The 25,300-nt window shown below is 38.1% G+C and overlaps 1 protein-coding gene across 1 annotated transcript; it reads right to left on the bottom strand.

Annotated features, from left to right (window-relative positions):
• Positions 1-4,202: 4,202 nt before the first annotated feature.
• On the bottom strand, positions 4,203-5,443 carry si:ch211-220m17.5 (guanylin family protein). The gene is made up of 3 exons (XM_044167855.1): positions 5,284-5,443; positions 4,794-4,986; positions 4,203-4,658 (listed from the first exon to the last, which is right to left on the bottom strand). Exons 1-3 carry the CDS (start codon positions 5,353-5,355, stop codon positions 4,600-4,602), a joined length of 324 nt encoding a protein of 107 aa, XP_044023790.1. The 5' UTR covers positions 5,356-5,443; the 3' UTR covers positions 4,203-4,599.
• Positions 5,444-25,300: the final 19,857 nt, after the last annotated feature.

Here is a 25,300-nt window from a genome sequence, read left to right as displayed (position 1 = left end):
TGCCTCTTATAAGGTGTGTGGACAGATTAGTGAGTGATTTATTGACAAGACAACTGGCAGGGTGAGGAGAGTAAAAGTAGGGGGGACACAGGCTGGCGTACTATAAGGTCATTGGATCCTCTTTTTTGGTTTATAACCACTATCTTCTAAATTTGTTTATAACCTCTATCTCTGCTCTTTCCTCCGTCAGCACAATATTTCTTTATTGACTTTGGATTTCATTCTAACACATCCGATGCCTCACTGCCACCTAATAAATCTCATCCCTTGTTTTTCTCCCACAGATATATGTCACAGAGATGCCTGATAAAGAAGTGGCCATATGCGTACAGACCTGATCCACATAGGACACTTGTTTGAACAGCTGTGATATTTGCAAATGATGACGTTTTCCAGATGCAAAGTGTCAACTTTTTTGTTTGGTCCCACAGTCCGAAAAAATGCACCTTAATGCAAAAGTTCTTTTCCCATAAACTTGAAATGCTGAAACAGTTAGGCGTCAATTCAAAAGATACTTTAACTCCCTTGTTTCAAAATACACCGTTTTAAATGAATGAAATAAGATGTTAAATGCTTAAGTCAACTTTGGTGAGAAGGAGTAGCTCTTTCCCAAACAGATAAGGGTCAAATCTGTGATGTCATTGTGAGTCACAGTTTGGAGCTCCTCCAATAGCAATGAATTGTGTGATCTCAGAGACATTGTTTCAGAACTCTAATCAAAGTCACATAATCAATCAATTTCAAGATTTTACTATGCTGAGTTCAAAGAGATAATCGAGGCTTCAACTTTCTTGTTTATTTCTTTTTTTATAACTTTGAGACAGACTTTGTTGGTTTGTATTTTGAGCCAAACTGTCTATAAAGAGACAGGAGATAAAATGGAACGTTTCAGACTGAGGGTGGTATTGCATGCAAACATTTACTTGTAGACCAAAATATAAATATGAACCTATAAATGTGCATAATATCTGACCTTTAACTTTCAAATGCTCATCCACTATTAGAGACCCGGCTCCCCAGTCTACTCAGAATACATGCACGCACGCACACACACACACACACACACACACACACACACACACACACATAAAATAGCTGTAAATGAAAAACTATAAAGTAACTAGACAAGTATTGTTGTTCATTGATTTTCATTGAATATACATTCTATAACTCTTAACTGGTTAGAGTATGGAGGTTTAGGAGGACATCTAAACACATAATCACAGTGAAGCTTTTAGTTCATATAGAAACTCCAAACTGATCTTATCTCATGGAAAAATCTTGTTGAAAAAGATCCATGGCCCCAAAGAAATGTCTGTTCTACATTTTGTCTCCTAGGCAATGATTTATATAACATGGAATTTGAATGCCCCTAGCTGGTGAAATATTGCAAAATGGAGGGAGAAATATTAAAATGGGAGGTGTTAAGACTTGACAGTTAAAGGATGTGCAGGACATAAATCCAATTTCCAATCGTTAATGGAAAGGTCCAGTGTGGCTTCTGGCACACAAAATAGTGAAATAATGTGGAAGTATTTTGAACAATGACAACATTCACTAACTGAAAGTCTCCTATTGAATAATAGGTATTACGAAACATGTGGTAAAACATATATATATATATATGTATGTATATGGATGTTTATTTAAAGATTCATGAGAGTATGGCTTGTAATTGTTCCATACTTTTTCTCTTGTTTGTTATGTGTTTTATTTAATTAAATGTATTTATTTAACCTTTGTTTATACAGGGTAGGTCGACTGAGCATACCTACTCTTTTACGGCAAAGACCTTTTAACAGTTTAGTAGAAAAATACAGAAGTTCTCAAAACAGAAAACTGTCTGGAGTACAGGCAGGCTCAGTGAAAAGTGTTTTGATTTTTAGGTGACATCAGAGGAGGTAACAGTGTTTTTCCTCAATTTCTGGGTGACATTGCACCATTATTCAATGAAATGGGGCCAAAGCAGCACAGATGAGATATACAGTAATTCACCAACAAAGGCTTTAGGGATAAAAAGTACCAGTGGTTATTATGTTGCTCAAGCAGGGAAGGCCAACCAACTTACAGAGTGGTGTGTGGTGAGTGTTGTGGTGAATAATGAACCTGAGTGCACAGTGGTAGATGGAGTCAATATGAGCATCAGAGTGGAGGCAGCAGCATGTTGACATGTGACATCCCCATAATCCAGAACTGAGAGGAAAATGGCTTCAACAATCCTCTTTCCACAGCTCAGGGAAGCTGCTTTTGTTATACAACCCCACTAAGACATTTCTGACAAGCCACCACTAAAGGTCTGTGTTTTATGGCATTTTTTTCATTTACTTGTTTTTTCATTTACTTGTTCAAATAAATAAATAAAAAACATATATATATATATATATATATATATATATATATATACACATATGTGTTTGTGCGTGTGTGTGTGTGTTTTTTATAAGTTTTATCTCCCTACATGTTTAAATGTTGTTTAAAATCCTTCTCCATACTGCCAGGATATACATTTCAATAAAATGTTTTGCCTAAAACTGGCCAAATTTAAACTTATTCTAACTGTTCATAGTCTAAAAATCTTTTTGTAAACACAATAAAAATAAGAAAACGTGAAATACAGTAATTTTATTTTCCCCATAAAGCCACAAGAAGAAGAAGAAGTACCACAAATTGCCTTGTTGGTATTACTGCACATACATGCTGTACAGCAGGTATTTTATATATTTATGCATGTGGGTATCACTTCAGATATATACACTCATCAGTACATTATTTATCTGCCTTCAGGCATCAAGGCTGTGAGTATATCGCAGGAGTCGGAGCTGGTATTCAGGGAGAGTTCACTGGTGGCCTGAACTGACAGTATATCTGTATAATGAGGTAGCCATGGTAGGTAACCATGAACATCTATTTGAAGCTGAAACGAAGGGGAAGGAGGCTTGAGCAGATAATTAAAAAGAAGGTTACATGGGCAGCAGCTAACTCCAACTACTTTTGCAGATACAGCCAGTGGTCACCATACAGGGCCTGCTGATATGAGTGTTACTAAACAAGTGCATACATGCTCAACAAACCTTCCTTGGGTGAGTTATAAGTAAAGACAGTGAAGTAATCAGTGATGCTAAACCACACAGCACAGTTACACAGTATAAGGGACAATTTTGACCACCTGTAATTGATCGTAGAAAAGGTTTCAGTCGTAGTCATCTGGACACTGTTTTCAGAATCAAGACGTTTCAACTCCCATCCGGAAGTCATTCTCAAATGTGAAAAATGGACCGGGAACTCAGAAATTTAAGCTACTCAGGAAGACTCCTTCCTGAGGGCAGGGCTTAAGTAACACAGAGTAGCTTAAATTTCTGAGTTCCTGGACCATTTTTTCACAATTGAGAATGACTTCCGATGGGAGCAGAAGCGCCTTGATTCTGTGTTACTGTCCAGATGCCCGACTGAAACCTTTTCTACGATAGAACACTCCTGGACGAATGAGGGACTACACCGTCCCACCTGTAATTGAGTATTTATATTTTGTAAACTTTTAATACTCATACAAATGTCTGAAAGCTGTAGTTTCTTTGTATAATAAAGTTGCATTGCAAAAACATAAAATAAACTAATAATATAAACCACCATGTACAGAATCTGAAAATGTCCACATTTATCGCCCCCAGTGATACTATGACACTGTGGCAGTTAACAATGCATGTGGCTTATAATACTGATATTATAGAGAATTAACACCGAACTGTGCAGCTCTTTACAGCTTTTTACCTACTTTTAGCTCGTTGTTTTGGTTTTATGTGTGCACATTTACTGCTCTCATCAACCCCTGAAGGCAGCCATTTATGGCAAACATGCTCTGATAAACTTCCTGTACACTATCTGCCTGGCAACAAATCACAGAAAGTTAGTGACTAGCTTATGAAGAAAGCTGAGCATCTAGTAGACCTAGATATGTTTTTCAGGAGGAGACCAAAACAGAGCTAAAAGACCAGTAAATATTGACTTACATTCGTCAGGTGACCACAGACACGACTCCAAATAAATACTAATGTTGCTCTGTGTCTGCTGGATGTGTGAACAGCTTTAAGTGTATTTTTGAAAACAATACTTTTTCCACAACTGGAAACAATCTGCAAATAGTAATAGATAATAAAAGTAAGAGTGTGTGAATTTGCAGGAAAGAGCAGAGTGTACACATGATCTGTCAGTGAAGGCTTTTTATTCAAAACAATGTTAATAAAAAAGAGGGGAAAAAAGAAACAAAGCTTGGCAAGATAGAAATGTAACAATGTAAATTTTAAAATAAATTGTATGATAAATGATACAAAGTAACAGTTTGCAAAAAAACATACCTCAGTTTATCAGATTTTTTTCTTTTTGGGGGTATTTTTGTCTAAATATATTTGTCTAACAGCGACTTAAAAATGTATATAAAGTGCCCAATGGGCCAGAGTCAGAACCTCTGTATTCCTGGAACATAAAGTCATTGTCTCATCACTGCAGGCAAACATTTTAGAAATTCCCTGAAATAGTTTTGAGTGGGAGGAAAAAATCACAAGTCTTAAGCTGGGTAAGATGTTTCTGGCGTGCTGGGTTTCTTTAGCAGCCAGTACAGGCAGCAAAGGCGCAGATCTCACAGACATCAATGGGAACCACAGCTGAAATAAACACAGGAAACAGAAAGACAGACGTCAGCTACACAGTTGATCCCCTGTACCTCAATATTCATGCCCTGACATGTTTACTTAAAACTCCATCACAACGACTGGCTGTTCAATATACAATGGTCTCACCTAGTCTGGTGAGGGATGCAGATGCTCCTCTCTGCTTACAGAGGGGCAGGAACTCCTGTGGGAGCATGGGGTTGGCACAGTGGGACATGGTGCTAACCCTGAGTCGCGGGTTTTGGTGTCCTGTCGCACTGCTGCTCTCTGTCAGCTCCTGAAGCCTCTTGACGGCTTCCAGCGAGAAAGACAATCCATTCTCCTGGAAGAAAAGGCAGATGTTGGTATTAAAGAACTGCAACTTAACCAAAGTTTGCTAATGTAGCATTAGTTCAAATAATGTGACATTACAAAAGTACGTGGCAGAGGATTGCAGTTTCAGCATGGTTCGTAATCCACAAAAATACAGAATGCAAGTTTGAAGTTGTGCCTTTTCTGCACTGTAACCTGCATGACTTATATAAATACAGTCACCGCTTCTTCTAATGAGTAGGAAATTGCCCAGGCAGTCTCATCATGAAGACATCAGTCATACAGAAATGTTCAGTGATGCACTTACTTCAACCTGCACAGCCTCAGAGGTCCAGAGAGCCAGGGCAAGGACAGCGATGGTGGCAAGTGTGGCCTTCATGGTAACAGTTGAGAGCAGTTTGTGTCTTTGTCTCTTGCTGTTGATGTGCTCATCAGGTGCTCAGCTCAGTGTTGCATTCCCTCCGTCCACAAACCTCCTTTTAAACAGTTCTGCCCTGCAGCCCGGTGGTCATGTGACCAGGGGTGCTAAAAATGTATGAGTAAAGTTTTTCTCACGGGTTAATGAGTAGTAGTAATGGAGTTTTACAGGCTTGTAAAAGGGAATTTATAAAGCCTTCTTTTGACCTCATCACCTGTCTGATTATTTTTATGGATCTCTGGCTCACTTGGCACCGCTGTCTTACAGAATTGATCACACATCTGGTGGATTAAACAGTTACCATTTGCTCCATTGATGATGATGAAGCCACACCTGCCCATTGTTAGAAAGTCCTGTTACTCAAACCTATGCAAATTATTGAACTGTGTTTTATATGCTCAACAGACCTGGATCCTATCATATTTAGAAGAAAGTCCTATGTTTTTATATATAAATATATTGTTCTTATACAAAATGTTACAGAAAACAAAATATATGCTGCTTTATTTCATGCCTGGTACTTTCATTGCCTTGCCTTTCTTACAGTTTTATGAGGGAAAACACACCCAACTGCATAGGCTAAAACAAACCATTAAATCCAAATGCAAATATTATTTTAACTCATGTGAGCTGCCTGCACAGCTCTCATTAGCCCATGGTGTGGAATAATTAGAAGGTATTTATTAAGTACTGGTTCATGAGTTGACTGCTGTTTCTGTTTCTGCTGCAGAAAATATAAAGTTCACTTTATTTATGTAGCCCTTGAGCCTGACAAGATTTGAAATAATTATTGGTAACACATGTAAGATGTGGGTATACTTCCTAAAAGGTTTTAGGCCAACTAGACATTTGGTGTGTAGAACAACAGTTGTAAAAGCTTTCACAAAGTGGGTATGGGTTGAATCACAAGGAAAGGAGTTTGCTGCGAACAAGTTTGCTGTGAACAACATGAATACCTATAGATGTATTTCCATCGAGGCTAAAGAGTTTTCCTTTTAGTAGACAAAGCTTCAGTAACAATGTCAAAAACACTTCAACACAGACACATTGACTGCTGCAGGAGTCAAACCTGTGACCTTCCAGTAATGACATGACTATCTAATCGCCACACCTCTCAAGGACAGCAGGAGGCTGCAAAAACATCAATTGACTTCACTTATGAGTCGCACCAAGCGTGCACCCACATACACAGCTGTGCAAGGGTGTGGCAGGCTAGCAACACAATCTGTGAGGTTTTTGATGAGCTCATTAAACACAATTATTTACGCAGAGCATGACAGATCTATCTTTCTACCGAAGAGACCCAGGGTGACACAGTGCATGTCAAACTTTCATTTCTGTAATATAGAAATGGCGATTAAAATAGAAAAATAAAACTCTCTATGCCATTTATCTAATTAGTGATGTTTGAAGTTGCAATTTGTAAGGTGATTCTAACTAATAAAGGATAAGGAGGGTGTTATTTTATCTGTCTTTAATTATCAACACTTCCCCTGAAGAAACCTAACCTAACAATGAATTTATTGCGATCAACAAAGCAGGTATAGTTTATTCCAGACACAGCGTTTCGCTCCAGAGGTAAAAACATGCAGCTGTGGAGTTATTGTTGTAGAGGCGAAGTCCCTCCCCTTCTGATGGACCACCATGGGACCTTATTTTGATAAAATATGCACGGTAGTTAACCCTGAGAGTCAAATAATTTTTTGGTCGCGTTTGAATTGTACCATGAATTACACATATGATGTTTGTCAATTTAAAAGATAATTTTGTATTGTCAAGAAAGTCGCAGTTTGTCATAAAACTGTTGAAGTATAAGACTGTGAAAATGAATTAATAATTAGAATGACAACATGCTCAAAGATCACGCAAATGGCGCCATGACTTTCTCTTGCCACAAGCTACCCAGGGCCGCTGTAGCTACGACGCAACACGAGCAACGGGTCTTGCTCGTTCTTTCGCTTCCCGGCTGATAAAAAGACCAGGAGTCGCTGGATAAACCACATCAGTTAAGCTAACGTTACGGGACAGCCATGTCGGTGTTGGTGATGTATATTGTGTGAGCGAGAGACGTAGTTCACTGAGCGGTTTCACACAAAACTAAATGGTACCACGACAAACCTACGGCAAACTGCGACTTTCTTGACATGCAAAATGATCACAAACATCATATGTGTAATTCATGGCACAACTCAAATGGGATCAAACATCATTCTTTTTACACATTTTACATATTTGTCTCTCACCGTTGACTACTAGACATATTTTCAGAGCTGTTGCTCAAAAGCTGGACACAGTCTGGAAATACTGGATTTAAACATTGGTTTTGCCCTAGATAAAGATGTTCCCATCCTGGACAGACAGAAAACACCTGTGAGATCACAAAAATACCTTTGACGATGCAAACCACTGCCGAATAAAATATAACTTTTCTATTTTCCCAAAGGTTTGTGCTGAAAGATCTATGTGACTGAGTTGAGGAGTCACATAAGGAGCACCAAGGTCACAAATGAGGCAAGTGCTAACCAAGCTAGCCATTATGCTAGCTGTCTGAGGCTAAGGCGTTATTATTATGCTATTATTATCATATCATGTGTAATACAACTTTGTAAGATACTGTTAAATTATTGCTGGGAAACTTATATATTTCACTATTTTTAAATAGATTACATACATTTTCAGAGAGTGGAAGAGAGGGGGTCAACAGGGACTGCAGTTCATTTTTTCCCCCTGGGGCACCCAAGTGGTTTAATCCAAACCTGCCTACTTTGGTTTCCTCTGGGGGCTCTGGTTTCCGCCCACAGTTCAAAGACATGCATGTTGGGTGTGTGAATGACGGTCTTGCACATGTGACAGACTGGCAACCTGTCCTGTGAACCCCGCCTCTAGCCCAATATATGATGGGATAGGCTCAGGCTACCGTGCACAGGATATGGATTAATAAATAATGAAAAACTAAACAAATTCCAGTATTACCTTAGTCATCATTAGTTGCCCTGTATGCATCATACAGTCCATGCAGACTGCTGGGAGTGGTATATGATGGTGAGATAGCATTGTTAATCAGTAACCTTCACTTCAGACAGGTAAAGCTTTACTCAATGGTGTTTTAAATCAGGCCAACAGATTGCCACGAAAGCAGAGAGGATGTCCTGCGGAAATGTGTGGGTGGTACAGTGTGACGTACAGCAGAGAGAAAAAAAAAATTAGGGTGCGCTGATGCACTTTAATAATGAATTTAATAATAAAGTTTGTTGAAATATTAAAAACTCTGCATTTTTGTGCTCTGATGTGATGTGCTTTGAATAAGTGTTTGGGTGAAGGCAATCTCGGAACCCATTGGCTATCGTCTGACGATGATATAGCCTCTGGGGCCAACGGGCAATGTTCTGGGGGTTCCAGCAGATATCCGGCCCAAGACTTCCTCTTCTGTGCGCCAGTCATTGTTTACAGTCCAATTAGCAACTTGAGATGCGAGAATGGTAGTCTCTTTAAAAAGAAATTTCCATATGAATGCTAAATCGTTGTCAGACAATAGCCGGTGGGTTTCTAGATTCTTAAAAAGCTAAATTGTCGTCAGACAATAGCCAATGGGTTCTGAGATTACATTTTGGCCGATGCGTTCCGCCTCTTTTGCTCTCCACACGGACTGTTTACCTGCATGCACCCAAAGCCTGCTCAAACGTGATTGGTCAATACTACTTGGACTACAAATGGACTACAAACAGAAACCAGAATGCGTCTGATACCAAAATCTTGTCCCTTGCCAACAGATTCTGCATTCATATGCAGATATTATGGTGAAGGTTACAAATGATGGATTTGGCACTCAGTAATCTCTGTTCACCTCAACCTAAAACAGTTTGTGCTGCTAGAAGTTGTTTATGTATTCGCAATCAAAAAAATGTAAAGCTAATTGACAATTATTCATCCCAGGTAATGATTTCAAGTCAGCGTTTGCCTACAATTATCAAAATTGACTTTTTGTCCAAAAGGTTCTCTGTTGAACCAAGAAATGAAAAATAGTCTCCAAGTCACAGGGCAGGGCAATTATTCAGACAGGTAAGACTAATGACGACCATTTAGGCAGGAGGGAAGTAAATCATCAGCCTGAGAGTGAACAGAATATCTTTGAGTATTTATCTGACCTCCTCTAACCACAGACATCTTACAGTCAAGTGGGTCAGCAAGCAGTGTCCTTAAGGACAATTCATCAAGCCCTCTTTATGTCTGAATGGGAACCTATGACCTTTTGAGTATAAGATCAAAATTTCTTAAACCTGCATTATTAAGAAGTAAACACAGTGTTGACATATTAGCACCCTTTAAAGTTGTAACGGTGTTGGCAAACAGTTGCCTACTTACACATCCAGCAGGCATGGAGCATCATTAGCATTCATTTCAAGTTGTGTTTCTGGCCACCTGGGTAATGTAAGTCCAACATTCACTCTCTTTTACCTCCCTTTTGAGCTCTATAAACCCCTGAAGGAAATACCTTGCTGTTTAGCTCCAAAATGCTCCACTATGTTCAGCTAGTTGATAACTTTGTCTGTCTGCTGTTTGGTGTGCTGCAGGGAGCATACAGTTGGTTGATCAGAGCTTTTTGCTGAAAATGTCTGCGTATGGGCTGAGTTGTGGGCTGTAAAACCAAAACAATGAGCTGAAAGACGGTAAAACCGTAGAGCTGAGGGGACCTGCAGAATCAGGTGATAATTCTTTCCCTTCACACTGCATGTAGTCATCTGACCCATTGTTCATTTAATAATATGAATTAGTGGAGCTTTAACTCAATAACAATACAAATGTGTGTGATCTGGTTAATTCAGGAATTTTACCCTAAAATGTTAAGAAATAGCTGGAGTACATTCCCAAAAAAATATGGGAAAAAGCAGCAATAATCTTTATATTTTTCCTGCATTTGTCCATAAAAAAGGATTTTTAGAGGCTTGTGTTACTTGGATCCAGTGTGTGATCCATTTTGATTTCTTATGATGTAGATTATTTTAACAAGATGTCACCCAAATAGATTTTCACTGAGTAAATTATATTCCACAGATGTTTATTTTACACAAGGTTTTATTACATGTGAAAAGTCTGAAAAATGGTAAAGATGTGCATTTATATAGCTTTTTTTCTAAAGCGCTTTACAAGGTTTTTGCCACACATTCACCCATTCATGCACACACTCACACACCGATGGCAGCGAGCTACCATGCAAGGTGCTGGCCAACCATCATGAGCAATTTGGGGTTCAGTGTCTTGCCCCAGGACCCAAGGACACTTTGACATGTGGACAATAGGAGGTGGGGATCCAACCACCAACCCAGGGATCAGTGGACGACCTGCTCTACCTCCTGAGCCACAGTCACCCCACAACATGTGTCAAAGCCATATAAATTTTATCATATATGGAAGTATCTAAATACATTTAATCAAGTACTGTACTTAAGTCCAATTCTGAGGTACTTGTACTTTACTTGAGTATTTCCATTTTCTGCTACTTTATACTTCTATGCCTCTACATTTTTGAAGCAAATGTTGTACTTTTAAAACGTTTGACCCCCACCATCAGATCGATGCTGCTACTCTACAGGAAGTCAAAACATGATTTCAGAAACACTGAGTCATACTATTACAAAGCCAGATATGAGCCCCTTTATTCCCAGTAGGTTAAAAGTTGACACAGATATGTATCAAAGTGGGAGTGACTGAAGAGACATATACTAATATAAAATATAACAAAACCTCTGTTCTTGAAAAGGCTCGATTGCCTCGTTGTTTTTGTCTCATCTTTCTTTAAAATCTTTAAAGTCCACAATCTTAGAAGTTTATTACTGTTTTTCAGACAGCGCACATGCTGTCAGACACGAAGGCCAAAGATGTCTGTGCAATAATTACCTGCTCTAAACTTAACTCTTGTTATTAAGTTTCCTCAGTGTGCCCAGGCTCCTCTGCTGTGCACTGTCACATGTTTAAATATGCTACCATATTTGAATATGTTACCTCACAGTTTATATATATATATATATTTATATATACATTTGCATTTAATATACTGTCACTGTGGACATGTGAAAACCATATAACTCCAGTTACTATCCAGTGATTATCGTGTGCAGTTACAAACGATTGTTAAACCTTAGGTTACACTCAAAAATGAATGATGGTTAAAGGAATAGTTTGATATTTGGGGAAATATGATTATTCACTTTCTTGCCGAGAGTTAGATGATAAGATCAATACCACTCTCATGTCTATAGGGTAAATATGAAGCAGCTGGTTAGCTTATTTTTGCACAAAGACTGGAAACTGTAAAGTGTAAAAACAACATGTCATAATTTTTACACTTTTTACACACGGATGAAACAAACACATAAAACATATTAATTATTGAGCTTTAGAGGTGCTGATAACCTTGCTAGCTGTTTCCCTGTTTCCATTCTTTATGCCATGCTAAGCTAACCAGCTGCTGGCTAGATTGGTATTTATCTTCTCATCTAATTCTCGGGACAGAGAACAAAGTGTGTATCCCAAAATGTGGAACTATTCCTTTAAACTGAAAACAAACATATTGTCTGGGAAGAATTGACATTTAGGAGACACAAAATGTAATCGCTGAGTTATTATATGATCTGCAAATCTGTGGGTTTGAAGTATAAACTCACTGAATGTCAGGCACATAAAAGTGAAGAGTTATATCAAATGAACCAGGTGTCATGATTTTGGCGTATGTGACCTCTTCTTATCGAAGCCTTTGGGTTTGTAAAACAGACACTTAACTGATTAAAGCTGTAAAATGGACAAATCATCCCTGTCACACATGTTATGTCATAGCATAGCCAATAAAGAGATAATGAGCTATATGCAAACAGCAACTACACATTTAAATGCCAAACCCCTGAAAAACCAATGAAGTACATTTTATCCTTTGGCTTGATTATAGAAATAGAACTAGAAATGTCAAGTGAATACAGACAAATGTTTTGTGATTAGTCTGACAAGACCCCATCATCAATGATCTTTGAGTAAATTAGTTAAACATTAATATAGTGTTAAATGCTAATGACTGTGTAGTATTTTTCTATGTCATTGTTACCGCCTCATCATCTTGTTGTAAATGAATGTGAAGTTTGCTTCTATTTATAACTGCTATTAATTTATTGGCAGATACAGTATAAGGAATATGACTTGATGGGCTACTCCCATGGGTTACATAACACAACACAAAACTTAAGAGGAGAATGTGAAGTATAAACCTTGGGATTCAGGGAATAAGTTTCTTTAAGAAATATAAAAGGATGCATCATATGAAAAGTACCAAAACACTGTTGTTATTATTTTGTTCCCATTTTGTTCCCATTTTGTTTTGTTGTTGTCTGTATCCACAATACTTTAAAGTCTGGTCACGACTTAAAAAATGTATTGTGTTACGGAGATTCTCATTGCAAATTGTAAGTCTCACGCTTGGAGCGCTTTAGATTACACCTTTTATCACACAAAGGCCAATAGTGGCGGTTTTACTACAAAGCCATAAATTGACACAGATTGCTCCTCCAGTTCATGCAGACTAAACTTGTGGAGATTTATTAGGAGTGTCAGATTTATGCTTGGTTGATTTAATCCTCACCAATAAATCAACGTTATTTACTTCATCTGCAGGCTGGACGTCATGCTGGTTAGTGTTGTATCTACTGCTACTGTTCCCATCCCTTTGTCATCCCCTTGTATTTCCCTAGAAACTCAGAAATACATGTGAGTAAAAATGAAACCGAGGTCTGCTTATTGTACTTTCTTCTTCAAAGTATGTCTTAAAAGTCATTGCTTTAAAACAGTCATAATACTTGATATCAATACTACCTTCTGAGCCAACTGTCTAATAATGATACCATAATAACATATAATAAAAGTTACACTAAGACTGCATGTCGCCTTCAAATTGTAATAGAAAATTGTTGGAATTTAATGACTGAACTAGTCTGGTGGTTTCTCCTGAGTTTGGACACCAACAAGGGGTTGATGATTGACATGATAAGAAATTTTATTCACAAGACTTTTCTCAAAATTTTTAGTTTGAGTTTGAGCCTGTGAAAGTATTCCAATATAACAGGAAAAATGAAGAGACAATGGACTGCAAGTAGCATAAAAGCTTTGTTTTAAGCTGTTATAAGCTAGAACAGATGTTAAAAAGCCTAGCTGCTGTCTCAGTGATGTCAGCTGTTAGATGGCACAACATTTTCTTCAACTCAATAACTCAAAATCAGAAATCACATTGTTCATTCCCCCAAACCCCATCAGTCTCACTGAGAATGGCCTTGGTCCCCTGTCTGCTAATGTGAAGCACAATGCCAGAAATCTGGGTGTACTATTTGATTCTGACTTAAGCTTTAAACCACTAGAATCAGTGACTTCTTTTAAATCACTTCTTAAAACTAATTTTTATAGACTTGCTTTTATGTGATGTTGTCTTCTTATTCTTCTCTTTATTGCTTTTATTCTTTCCGTTTCTTTTTATTTCCATTGTCATGTTTTTCATTGTTTTACCTTCATTTTGTCTTGCTTTGTTTGGCATTTCTGTTGGGCTTTCTGCTGTTATAGTGCCTTCTGGTTATCCCGTTTCTGCTTTGCCTTGTCTGTCATAAATTCCAATTCTCAACTTTAGAAATCACAAAAAACAGGAAATATCTGGAATCAGATTACTTTGTTTCACCTGTGGTTAGACTTTATTCACAAAGCTGATAACACCTAACTAAATGAGTGAATTGTCTGAGAAAGCTGTTTGTTTTTGATTGATTTTTACTCGAGAGAACATGATTTCCACAGAAACACAGCAGTGACAAATCTGACAACTTGCAGTTTTAAGTGGTTAATGTTATCTTATCTGTTATGGGGATTAAAAAACGTTGTGCCAGTGTATGCCTTGCACAAAACAACCAGAGCTGTGTTTATCTGATCAAGTGAAGTAACTTATTATCCAGCATCATTGATTACAAGCGTTCAGCTCCACTGCGGCTGCACGTGCATCACGGTGGGACTGATACATGGACTGCAGTGTGTTTTTGTTTGTTTATATATTTGTTGATGCTAGGATGACCTACATGTGCAGGCAAGATTTGGGGTTGATATGAATAATTGTTGGGGCCCTGGGCAAGATTTTGCTCTGGGTGCCCCCTCCCCATCTTGACCACCCAGTCATTTCTACAGTTTTATTATTATTTTTTTTAAGATTAAAAAAATAACTTACTAGTTGTAACCACTCACACATTTATTCAAATGTTCCTCTGTTGTGGTGTGAAGTAGCCAGAGGATGGAAAACACTGGTCAAGGAGATGGTCAGAAACGTTTTGTAGCTTTGGCTGACATAGCATTACAGTTGCATCTTGATTATTTTCAAGATTTGATTATTTATTGCCCCTAATTATCAGTCAGTACAAAAGTCAATTTGTTGGGTCCACATCTGATTAATTTGAGTGACCCAAACAAGCTGTAAAACATTTAAAAAAAAATTACACTGAGCAATAACATATGATAATATATTGTATCAGGCCCTCAGGCCAAGGCAGTAAATCATTTGACAGTGAGAATATCAGCTTGATTAATCACCTCAAAAACAAAACATTTCCTGGTCCTGCAACTGCAGGTGAAATGTTGCCTGATATATTGACATTTGAACAGACTGGGATGTATCTGAAATGAGTGGAGGAATCTGATTGTGAAATAACCAGATTTTAGACCAACCTGTAGTTTGGCGCTTTGTAGGGCTGTAGGTTGGTGGTTTGATCCCCAAGGTCCTCCTGTCCATCTTTCAAAGTGTCCTTGAGCACAACGCTGAACCCCAAAATGCTCCCAATGAATGTAATGTTATTAAATGGGTTACAGGCAAATATGTAACATTGCCTGTGAATGAAAAAATCTGTAGAAAACTACACTGAATGTTCTAATGTATGTTATTTTTGGCTCTATAGATGACAATGTTGGTCGGTTGGTTCACCACTTCTCAGCATGGATTGCCATTGCCATTGTTACACGCATTCATGTTCCCAACATGATGAATAGTAATAACACTGGTGATGCCTCAACTTTTCTTCTAGCGCTATCAACGGGTCAAAATTTACATTTGTTCAATACTTTGATTTATGACCAAATACCTGCAAAACTAACGCTCATAGCATGGCTGTAGATTCTTATTCTAGTTAATGCGTAAGTGAGAGAGATTTGAAATGTACCCATCAGTGTTTTACTACAGGTGTCTCAGGTACCGATTATTTTAGGGAACAAAGTGAAGAAGAAGAAGAAGTAGAAGGACCAGGAGGTAGAGATTTTCAGCTCTAAATAAAAGCTCAATTTAAGGCCATCAAATGCTGCTAACAGATATGATCATATCATGATCATCAGTATCATCGTCTTTATTTGCAGTGTATACAGTAGCAGATGTAAAGACACATTTACAGAACAAACAAAAGCCAAAAGAAAAGCCAATCAAAGTGAAGTGAGAAACTAAAGCCTTTGTAGCTTTGTCAGCTGTTTTCAACCATGCAAATAGTTTCATTTGTTTCTAATTAGGCAGTTTCATTAAGCTGTAATTATTTGCTCTTTTTCTAACTTAACAAAAACTGTAATTGACTGTCTTCAAAGATAACAAATAGATCAATATCAATGCTGGGGTGCTGAGATCTGCTGACAAATGATGACAGTGATTATTATATGAATGAATAAAGGCATTTACAACACATCTACAGTCTACAACCATTTATTGTTTTGTCACTTGTAAGTTTGTATTTATTTGTGATTTACAAGCTATTGTTTAAATGAGCTTACTGCATGATGGAAGTCTGTGAGTTATATATTCATTATTCTTGGAAATCCACTACTCTGTACCATTTCTTCTGCCTTTCCACCACAGTTAGCTACGACTAACCTAAGCAGCTGTGACGTGTTGCTTTAATTAATTTCTTTCATGTATGTTCTCTGTCTGAATAACTGTTCATGTGTTTCTAGTTGAAATGTGTATAATAAATTAAATCAGTTCAAACTGCCATTTCAAATCTAGGTCAAGTGAATCGTATAAATTTCATATTTTATGTGGTTATAATGTTGACCCATAAAAAACCCTATCAGTACTGTTTATGAGTGATTTCATTCAGTTATGGTCAAACAGTGTGTCCTGCCTTGCCCTGGTTACAGGCCACACACAATGAAATAACAGCTACACAGCCAAAACTTTGAGATTGTTGTCCTTTAAAAACGAAATGACACTATTACTGATTAAGCCTCTGTCAAGGTCGAGGTATTATGTGAGCTCATGGCTGCACTGCTCTGCATAAACCATCCTCCATTCTCATTCTTATGATTCAATCATAAGCAGTGTTTTATTGAGGGAACAAACCATGCTTTATGCCATGCAGATCTGTGCATGCACCTTATTTTATTTCCATGCAGACAATCCTGATTGTTTTTCAGAATCAGAAATACTCAGAAATACTTTATTGATCCCTGTGGGGAAACACTTTTGTTACAGCTCACTCACTATTACGTCAGTGCACACAGGAATAGAAGTTCTAAGCAAATCAAAATATAATAAACTATAATACTGGCAAGATAAATTAAGTACAAAGTGGATATAAGTATACAATTAAAATAAATGTAAAGTACAAAGTGGATTTACCGGTTGATGATAAGTATGTACGGTAAAATAATGCTTTGAAGTGATGATTTCTGTAAATCATCACTTCAAAGTAAAGAGCACATCCCTTTTGATTTATATCTCCGGTTAGATTTCAGACTCTTTTCAAGGACACACAAGTTGTGTAATGAAAGGCCAAACATGTTCATATGATAAAGGTAAGAGGAACTGCTGCAAGAGGACCTACAAAAGATACATTATGCTCTCTCTTCAGTGCATCTTGTTGAATGAGGTCTTTTATATTTATTACAACTTCCTTGAACTAAATTGTAAGTTTTAACTTGATGTCTCAGTGCACTTTGTCACACGTTGTTTTACGTTGCCCGCCACTGCTTGTTAACCAAGCATTTACCACACTTCTTGCAAAAGGAAGGTTTAGAATGTAAAAACTGGGCTAAATGCTTGTATGACTTGGTTTTTTCCTTCAGTTTGCAGAAAAATATTTATTATAAATTTTATAAATGTGCTTATTTAAAAATGCCTTTCATCATGAAAGGGTTAAGAACTCAATAATGGTAGCCTACTGTATGTGAAATACACATGCCAGATGTCTTATGCAAAACAAATTTTACATTTTATGGCACCAATTACATCATCTGGCTGCAATAAAAGTAGGCTAGATTAGCACCTTAGATATTATTTGTCATACTTCACATAGATTAGATTTTTAGATTAGATTCAACTTCTAAAAATCTAATCTATGTGAAGTTTTTGTCAAACTTCACATAGGTTTACCTGTTTGGAAGAGGACCCACTGTGTGTTGATACTCAGTAGCATCAATACTAGGACAAACTACATACGCTGCATGACTAAAAGTATGTGGATACCTGAACATTGCAGCCATATGTGATCGTTGAATATCTCAATCCAAAACCATGGGCATTATTTTGCTGCTATAACAGCCTACACTCTTCTGGGAAGACTTTTCACAAGAGTTTAGAACCAGGGATTTGCTCCCACTCAGCCACAAGAGCATTAGTGAGATTGGCTACAGGTGTTGTGGGGCGATGAGGCCTGGCTCACAGCTGACGTTGCATTTCATCCCAAAGGTGCAGGATGGGGTTGACATCAGAGCTCTGTGCAGGCCAAACAACGTCTTTCACACCAAACTGGGAAAGCCATTTCATTATGGACTTGACTTGTGCATAAGAGGAATTGTCATGTTGAAACAGGAAGGGCCTTCTCTAAACTGTTGGAACCACACTATTATCTAAAATACCATTGTATGCTGTAGAATTAATACTGCATAAATTGAGTTTTTTGGCCACTGTAAACTCTAGTTTGCTCTCCACCAACTCCTGAGGGAAATATATGGTTCTATAGCTGCTAAATGCTCCAATATGTTCATAAGCTAGTCGCTAACTGTGTCTGTCTGCTGTTTGGTGCTGAGCAGGGGATGAAAGAGGCTGTAATGCTCTGTAGAACTGAGGGGGGAAGGGCTAGGGTCCCAGCATGTGTGTCTCCTGATATAAACTAACATTGTAAGATTGGTAAGGGCTATCTTCGCGGTTCAAACTGCAAGAGAATGAAGGGAGATGATTTCAAATGCCGTTTGAATGGTAAAAATCCATTCAGCCACTTTGGAGATATCGATGCCTAAAGTCAAGAAAACTGTCTTGCCCGCACATTTGAGAGACATTGAACATTTGACCTTGGGAAAAACATTGCTTAGAACATAAAACCCTTTGAAAGGTCTCCTTAATGTCATATTTAGAGGATATTGAACTTGGGAACATAGGACCCTGGGAACATAGATACGCTCCCGAGGAGCTGCGAAGTTGGATAATATGAGCAACTACTCCTCCTGCATTCAGTTATTTTTTCCCTTGTTAATATATTAATATATATGTTAATATTGATTAGTGCACCTTTAAGATGAAAAACAGCCCCTGACCAAAAATACACAGCAGTGTGCAAACAATGGTGACCATAGACTTTTGGCAGTAGTGCATTTATAAAATGGAAATATATCATGCAACATTTCACCTGTATTTGCCAGACTTTCCACTGAAATGTTTTATGTTAGATATAGAACTCTGTGTTATGATTAATTATTGGATACTACAACTGCCTAACTGGACAATGCTATATTAAAATAAGTCTGGTTAGAAACAGCAGTCATGTCATGTGCGCACACACACACACACACACACACACACACACACACACACACACACACACACACACACACACACACACACATTGCTTTGTCTTCACTCTGTGTGTACAGCCAGTGTCACAACCTTAACTTACTGTGCCCTCTGTTGGCGACCATAGTGTTGAGGACAATAACTGTTTTTATAGCTGGAAGAACACTGAGCTGTAGAGACAACTGAAACATAGACTCTTGTTGAAATTAAATATTGTAGGACAATGGTGTCTGTAAGCAAAACTGTATCCATTATGTTTCTGACATGTTGATCCAGTTGTCTATAGAAAAATTAAAACTATGGATTTCTTTGTTTCTTTTGTAATAGGACACATACTGATTCAGTGCTTAATCAAAGGCTATAAATGACTGCCTCTTTTCTCTTCATGACTGTGTTGACCAATCAAATTGTTTGCATTTTTAAAGGTTGCGTTGAATAGTTATAGAAGTTGTAATTGTTCATATACAGCTTGGTTTAGAGTTGCTTTGTGTTGCTTGTTCAAGTTGTGCTTGTTAGTCCCTATTGCTGTGTGATTTGCATAGAACTACCAGCATTTGATATAAAAAAACAACAACTGTAGGATAAAAACACACCTTTAATGGATTTGACTTGATGCTAGTAAGCTATAGAGAGCCTTGTATAATCCTTGGCATGATGACCACTTGTTCTCAGATTAAAGGATTACAATTGTGGCTTGTTAATGCAGGTTCTTCCATCATATCACCTGAAGAGTTTGACAAAGCTGTAACCCAGGTGTGGGCTATGATTATCTATGATTATTACAGTGCTCTTCTACATGGCAAAACTAAACTGCGGGGCCCCTTCTGACCTCCCATTTTCCCCTGTTTGTGCATTATGGACAGTTTTCTTATGCAGAAATATTGCATTGCATTTGCTGAGTGGTAATTTTAACACAACTTAATTTAAAAATATGCATCATAAAAGTACAGAACTAGTTAACTAAACTAGATAAGACAGGGTCTCAAGATCCTTTAATAGAGCAGGACCTTAAAGTGGTCATAATCAATATTTTGGCAATGGCTCACATGACTACTTGTATGTGAAATGGGTCACTTATAGTGATGAACCTACAGATAATAGTCACTAAACTCTGCAGATCCCCTCAGCTTTATGGAGCTTAACTTCTTCATCTAATTTAACTGTTTTGGGTCTCACATGCTCACAGCATGATTTTCAGCCATAGCAGGCATCTGCTTGTCATCAAAATCTGCTGTGCACTACCTGCTTAGCACCAAACGGCAGACAGTGACAGTTAGTGACTTGCTGGTGAACATAATGGAGCATTCAGCATCTAAAGTGCCAGATATTTCCCTCAGGAGTTGTTGGAGACCAAAACAGAGCTAACTGGACTTACAATTGCAGGTGGCCAGAAACAAAAGTCCAAATGAATGATATCAGCTAAATGTGTAAATAGGCAACTGTTTGCTAACAAGTTTGCCATAAAAGGTGAAGTCAGTGTTGTGCTCAGAGCTTGTTTCTGCTGCCCCAAAATAGCCAAAAAAATGAGTTATTGCAGGTTTAAGGCCTTTATTAGGTCAGATATTGTGCTTTAGTTGTGCCTATTGCCGTATTCCAAAACAACGTTTCAATTTGGGGTTCCTGGGTCTCTGCAGCCATCAGGCAGTTGCCTGCTTTGAATGGTTGGTAATCCAGCCTTGCTCTGCTGGCCTCGCTGTGCAGGTGATCAGACCACTCCAACAGATACTTGCTCAACCACGTCCATGTAACGCCTCTTCTGCGCTCCCTTCTGGTCCAATGCATCCGAATAAAGAGTCACTATCTTGACTGTCTGTCTCGTCTCTTTCTAAATTCTTTTTGTTGCAGTATGCAGAGTCCCTATTTGCACTTAGCCCTTTCTCTTGCAGTTTTTATAGAAAAGAACATTTTTGATCTTCAGATTCTTGTGCGCTAATTAAATAGAAGTCTGTTCTAGAGAATGAGATGAAACTTGCTCATTCTCTTGCACATATGGGCAGCTAATAACTGGGGTGGTTGCTACCAAATGTCAGTTATCATTTAATTTGATGGTGTTGACTTCATCATGAATTTTGAGCAGGATTGTAAGTCAATCTGGAGAATAGTGTCTGCAAAATACCATAAATATACTAGTGCTTCTTCTAAATCCAATGTTTGTTTTCAACTGGGATTTTAAGGATTACACAACAAATGGTGGAAATTCAGCATTACAACATTTTTCCTCTCCATTAAGTCGGTTGCCAGCACTCCTAGTTGTCCTTCATTTATGTAAATTAAAAGGAGAAATAAAAAATTTAGAGCCACATTAAATATATAACAAGACAAATATCTTCGAGGGACGTTTATGACAATCACTAAACTAATTGATGAAAACAACAGGAGGTGTTATGGATTTAAAAAAGGCATAGACTAGCATTTTTGTGGTGTGCACTTTGAGAAAACAGACTGTGGATAAGAAAGGCGTTATAAATTCAGCACACAATATGGGGAGAACCATACTGTCACTGAATACTAATAAGAATCACAACTTCCTTCGTATCACTTTAAAAAGTAATAGTCTTTGAGGAGAGAATGGATTTGAAGTAAGTAGGTCATTCGCTCTTAGCAGGGTAACGACACAGGCTGAATAATTATACACACAGAAATGCAGCAGTAAGTCTATTTACACCATTTTGGACACCAAAATGTTGACGGAGCAGATTAGTGCAGCCTCTGAGAATAAAACTGTCTAATGTTTAAAAACTGAGAATAAAACTGAGAATAAAACTGTTTAATGTATTATGTGTGAATAGATTCTTCTGAATTGACAGTGAGTGTGCGTTTAACCTTTGCTGTCAAAAAGGGACGACAAAAGATCCAAGACTGTATTGAGGGCTCAGTGTGAATGAATTTCAGCCAGAGTGTGGGATACATGATTATGGGTTGTGGAGGTTCTTCACTGATGTCATATTGTAAAAGTGCATGGATTGTCCATGATGGCCAGGAGTTTGGTCCTCATCCACCTATGGGCCACCTCTTCCACAGTGTCCAGGGTGACACAGAGGACAGAACCAGCTAATAAGCTTGTTCAGCCTCCCGACGTCACCCTCCTTGATGCTGCTCCCTCAGAATACCACAACATAATCCTGCAAGCCAAAAGACCTGAGCCACCTCTGCGTCCTCTCCCTGGATGGAAACAGGAGACAGGGGGACCCCACTCCTCCTAAAATCCACCACCATCTCCTTTGTCTTGTTGATGTTGAGTAGCAGTTCGTTCTGCTCACACCACTCAACAAAACTGTCCCCAGTCCTCTATACTTGGTCTTGTGTCCTCCACTGACACACCCCACAATAGCAGAATCGTCCTCGTACTTCTGAGGTGGCAAATACCTGTGTTGTGCCTGAAGTGTGAGGTGTAGAGGCTGAAGAGGAAGGGTCTACAAGGCCCTACAACTTTCCAAACATCTGAAAACAAAAATCTAATCATTTGTTAAACTTAATTATATAGTACTGGTGAATCAGGAGGGCTGACAACCATGTCATGTGTTTATTTGGCTAAGTTGATGTTTCATTTAGTAGATAAGCCAGCATCAACTGCAAATTGGTGTTCACATAGCTGTTAAAGGGAAAGATGATCCTTCTGATGTTTATTTAAGTCTGTGTGATACTACTGTGCTTAGTCGTCATTTTGATGTATAAAAACACAAACATGGTGTGAAATTTGTCTCTTCCTGGCTCTGTTTAGAAAGGACTTCAGCGACATTGCCCATGACAACCTGCCTGACTTTTCTCATCATCATACAAGGAGGAAGTCCCCAGCCATAGTATTTGTGCACAAAACTCCAAAAGACAGATGGGTTTAAGAAGAATTGATTAATTATAATTTAAATGGTTAATTATAATAGAACTGGTTTAATTGCAGCTACGTTAGTAGATAAACACGTCTTCTTCCTATAATGACTTTGCAAACTAGATGCTAAAAGACATACAGTGTTTTGCAGCCTCCAGTAAATGGAGGCTTCGGTAGTATAAAATTTTTATACTACACGTTTAATTTTCAAATGGAACTCTGGGAAACGTATTGTGAAACTTGAGGTTAACAACAGTCACTTAAGGTTTGGCTTCTCATGCTTTTAAATATCTGCATGCTACTGTAGTTCTACCAGCGGACTCCACATAAATATTCCTCAAATAAAGTTGAAATAAAGTCTTCATAAAATATTCTGGGTGTTCTATATTTAGGCTATTGCTTTTAATTATTTAGTCAAGGTGTCTCTTTATTCATCTGGAGGGCATTCAAAACGATGGAGCTAAAACAGCATGTTTGGCTCAAAATCTTTGTCCTGTCATGCAGGCATGTGGCTGGATTACAAGCTGGGCAAAGAAGGTAACAATCCTGTCCTGGGACCCAAAACTCCAGGGGCCACAGAATCTTTAGGAAAAGTGTATGTCAACTGGCCTGTGCAAATTTACATGACAGGTTCACTATTTTTCAAGTCTGTCTTAAAACAAGCCCATAAGAACACTGAAACAGGTTTTGCTTTCTGTATTCCTCCTGGTCTTACTAGCCATTAAAAGATCTCTTCCTGATGTGTTTCCAGTGAAAGTGATGGATAACAAAATCCAAGGACAAAATTCCTTCTTTGCGTTTCCCGGGACAGTGTTTTACTTGCTGAGCTTTGCCAGAGGGACAGTAACAGAAAGAGGGAATTTTGTATTAAAAATACTGTTACTTTGGAAGATATCTAATTGATTTGGCTACAGCAGACTGTTGAAGCCTCATATTAACTTCAGACATACTTTGGAACTTTTGCACAGAACGAGGACTGTGGATTTTGTTCCCCATCACTTACATTGGAAGCAGATTAGGAAGGGATCTCTAAAAGGCCAGTATAAACAGGAAGAATGATTACAGTGACCAATAACTGATATTGTTCAATCTTAAAACAGGCACCTGACTATTGTTTTAAGACAGACTTGAAATATAATATAAATATAAATAATATATTGTGAACCTTTATTATTTCAGTTTTGTGCTTGTAAGTTGCACATTCCTATATTAATGAATTTACCACACAGCAGACGTGCAGGGACATGTAGTTCTGTATTACAGCAGGTTAATCCATCCATGCATGCAGGGTAACAAATGAGCATGAAGTCAAGTCAAGTTTTATTTATACAGTCCAAAATCACAAATCATGACCATAAACAAACAACAAAAACAAAAAGCACATCATAACCACAGTAATCAAATAGCTCATTAATCACCATACTGTACTTGTGGGAATTAAGGGATGAAAATTACTGGAGTGGGTTGACGCTGAAGATTTCTTATTTCAGGGCAAACTGAAAACAAGCCAAACTTGTCAAACAACTCATTATAAGAAAAGCTCATGCTCGGGCTTGGATGTTGTGGTTGCCGTGACAACAGCACAGCATCATTCAGTCTCTGCCTAAGAAAAGTACACTTTAAAAAACCAAAAGGAACTGTGACGGGAAACCCAGCAGCAGCAGAGCTGCAGTGACTTCTGGAGCAACTTGTTGCTCATAGCAAAGTGCAGTCGTAGCTTCTGCGTTGTCCATTGCTGTTGCCTTGAAAAGTTGTTGGACGTATTAAAATACAGTTTGAAGGTGACGCAATGCCCTCCGCAGCGTTAATAATAAGTTCTTAGGATGACATATTTATGGCAAACATAACAAAATTGTGAAAATACAACCACTCCATTTTAATAGGCCCAATATAGCCACACAATGAGTGAACAAAATTTTTTTGCCCCAAAGTTAATTAAAAAAATATTATTCTGGGATGAGGAAAAGTTGAAACACCCTCTCCTGCTCTCCCCAAAAATATAAACTATCCTGCCTTGCCTCCCTGTCCCCCCCTAATAATTTTTGTACAGTCCCTAATGTCTCCAAGGTACTCAACAGCATTTTATCTTGACTCAAAAAACTCATAAAGTGGTGTTTGTCCTGTAGCTGCAACATTTTAGATTTATAATGTGTAGTATTTCTGTCTTTTGTTGTTGAACGTTGTTGAATGGCAAAGCTTATGTGTGCACTCCCTGATTCAAACCTTTCAAAGCGTACAGGCTAAATGAATCT

This window comes from Siniperca chuatsi, linkage group LG2, assembly GCF_020085105.1.
Source record: "Siniperca chuatsi isolate FFG_IHB_CAS linkage group LG2, ASM2008510v1, whole genome shotgun sequence".
In the NCBI taxonomy this organism is placed as follows: domain Eukaryota; kingdom Metazoa; phylum Chordata; class Actinopteri; order Centrarchiformes; family Sinipercidae; genus Siniperca; species Siniperca chuatsi.
Note: the sequence above shows the minus strand (reverse complement) of the source record. Positions and strands in the feature narration are given on the sequence as shown.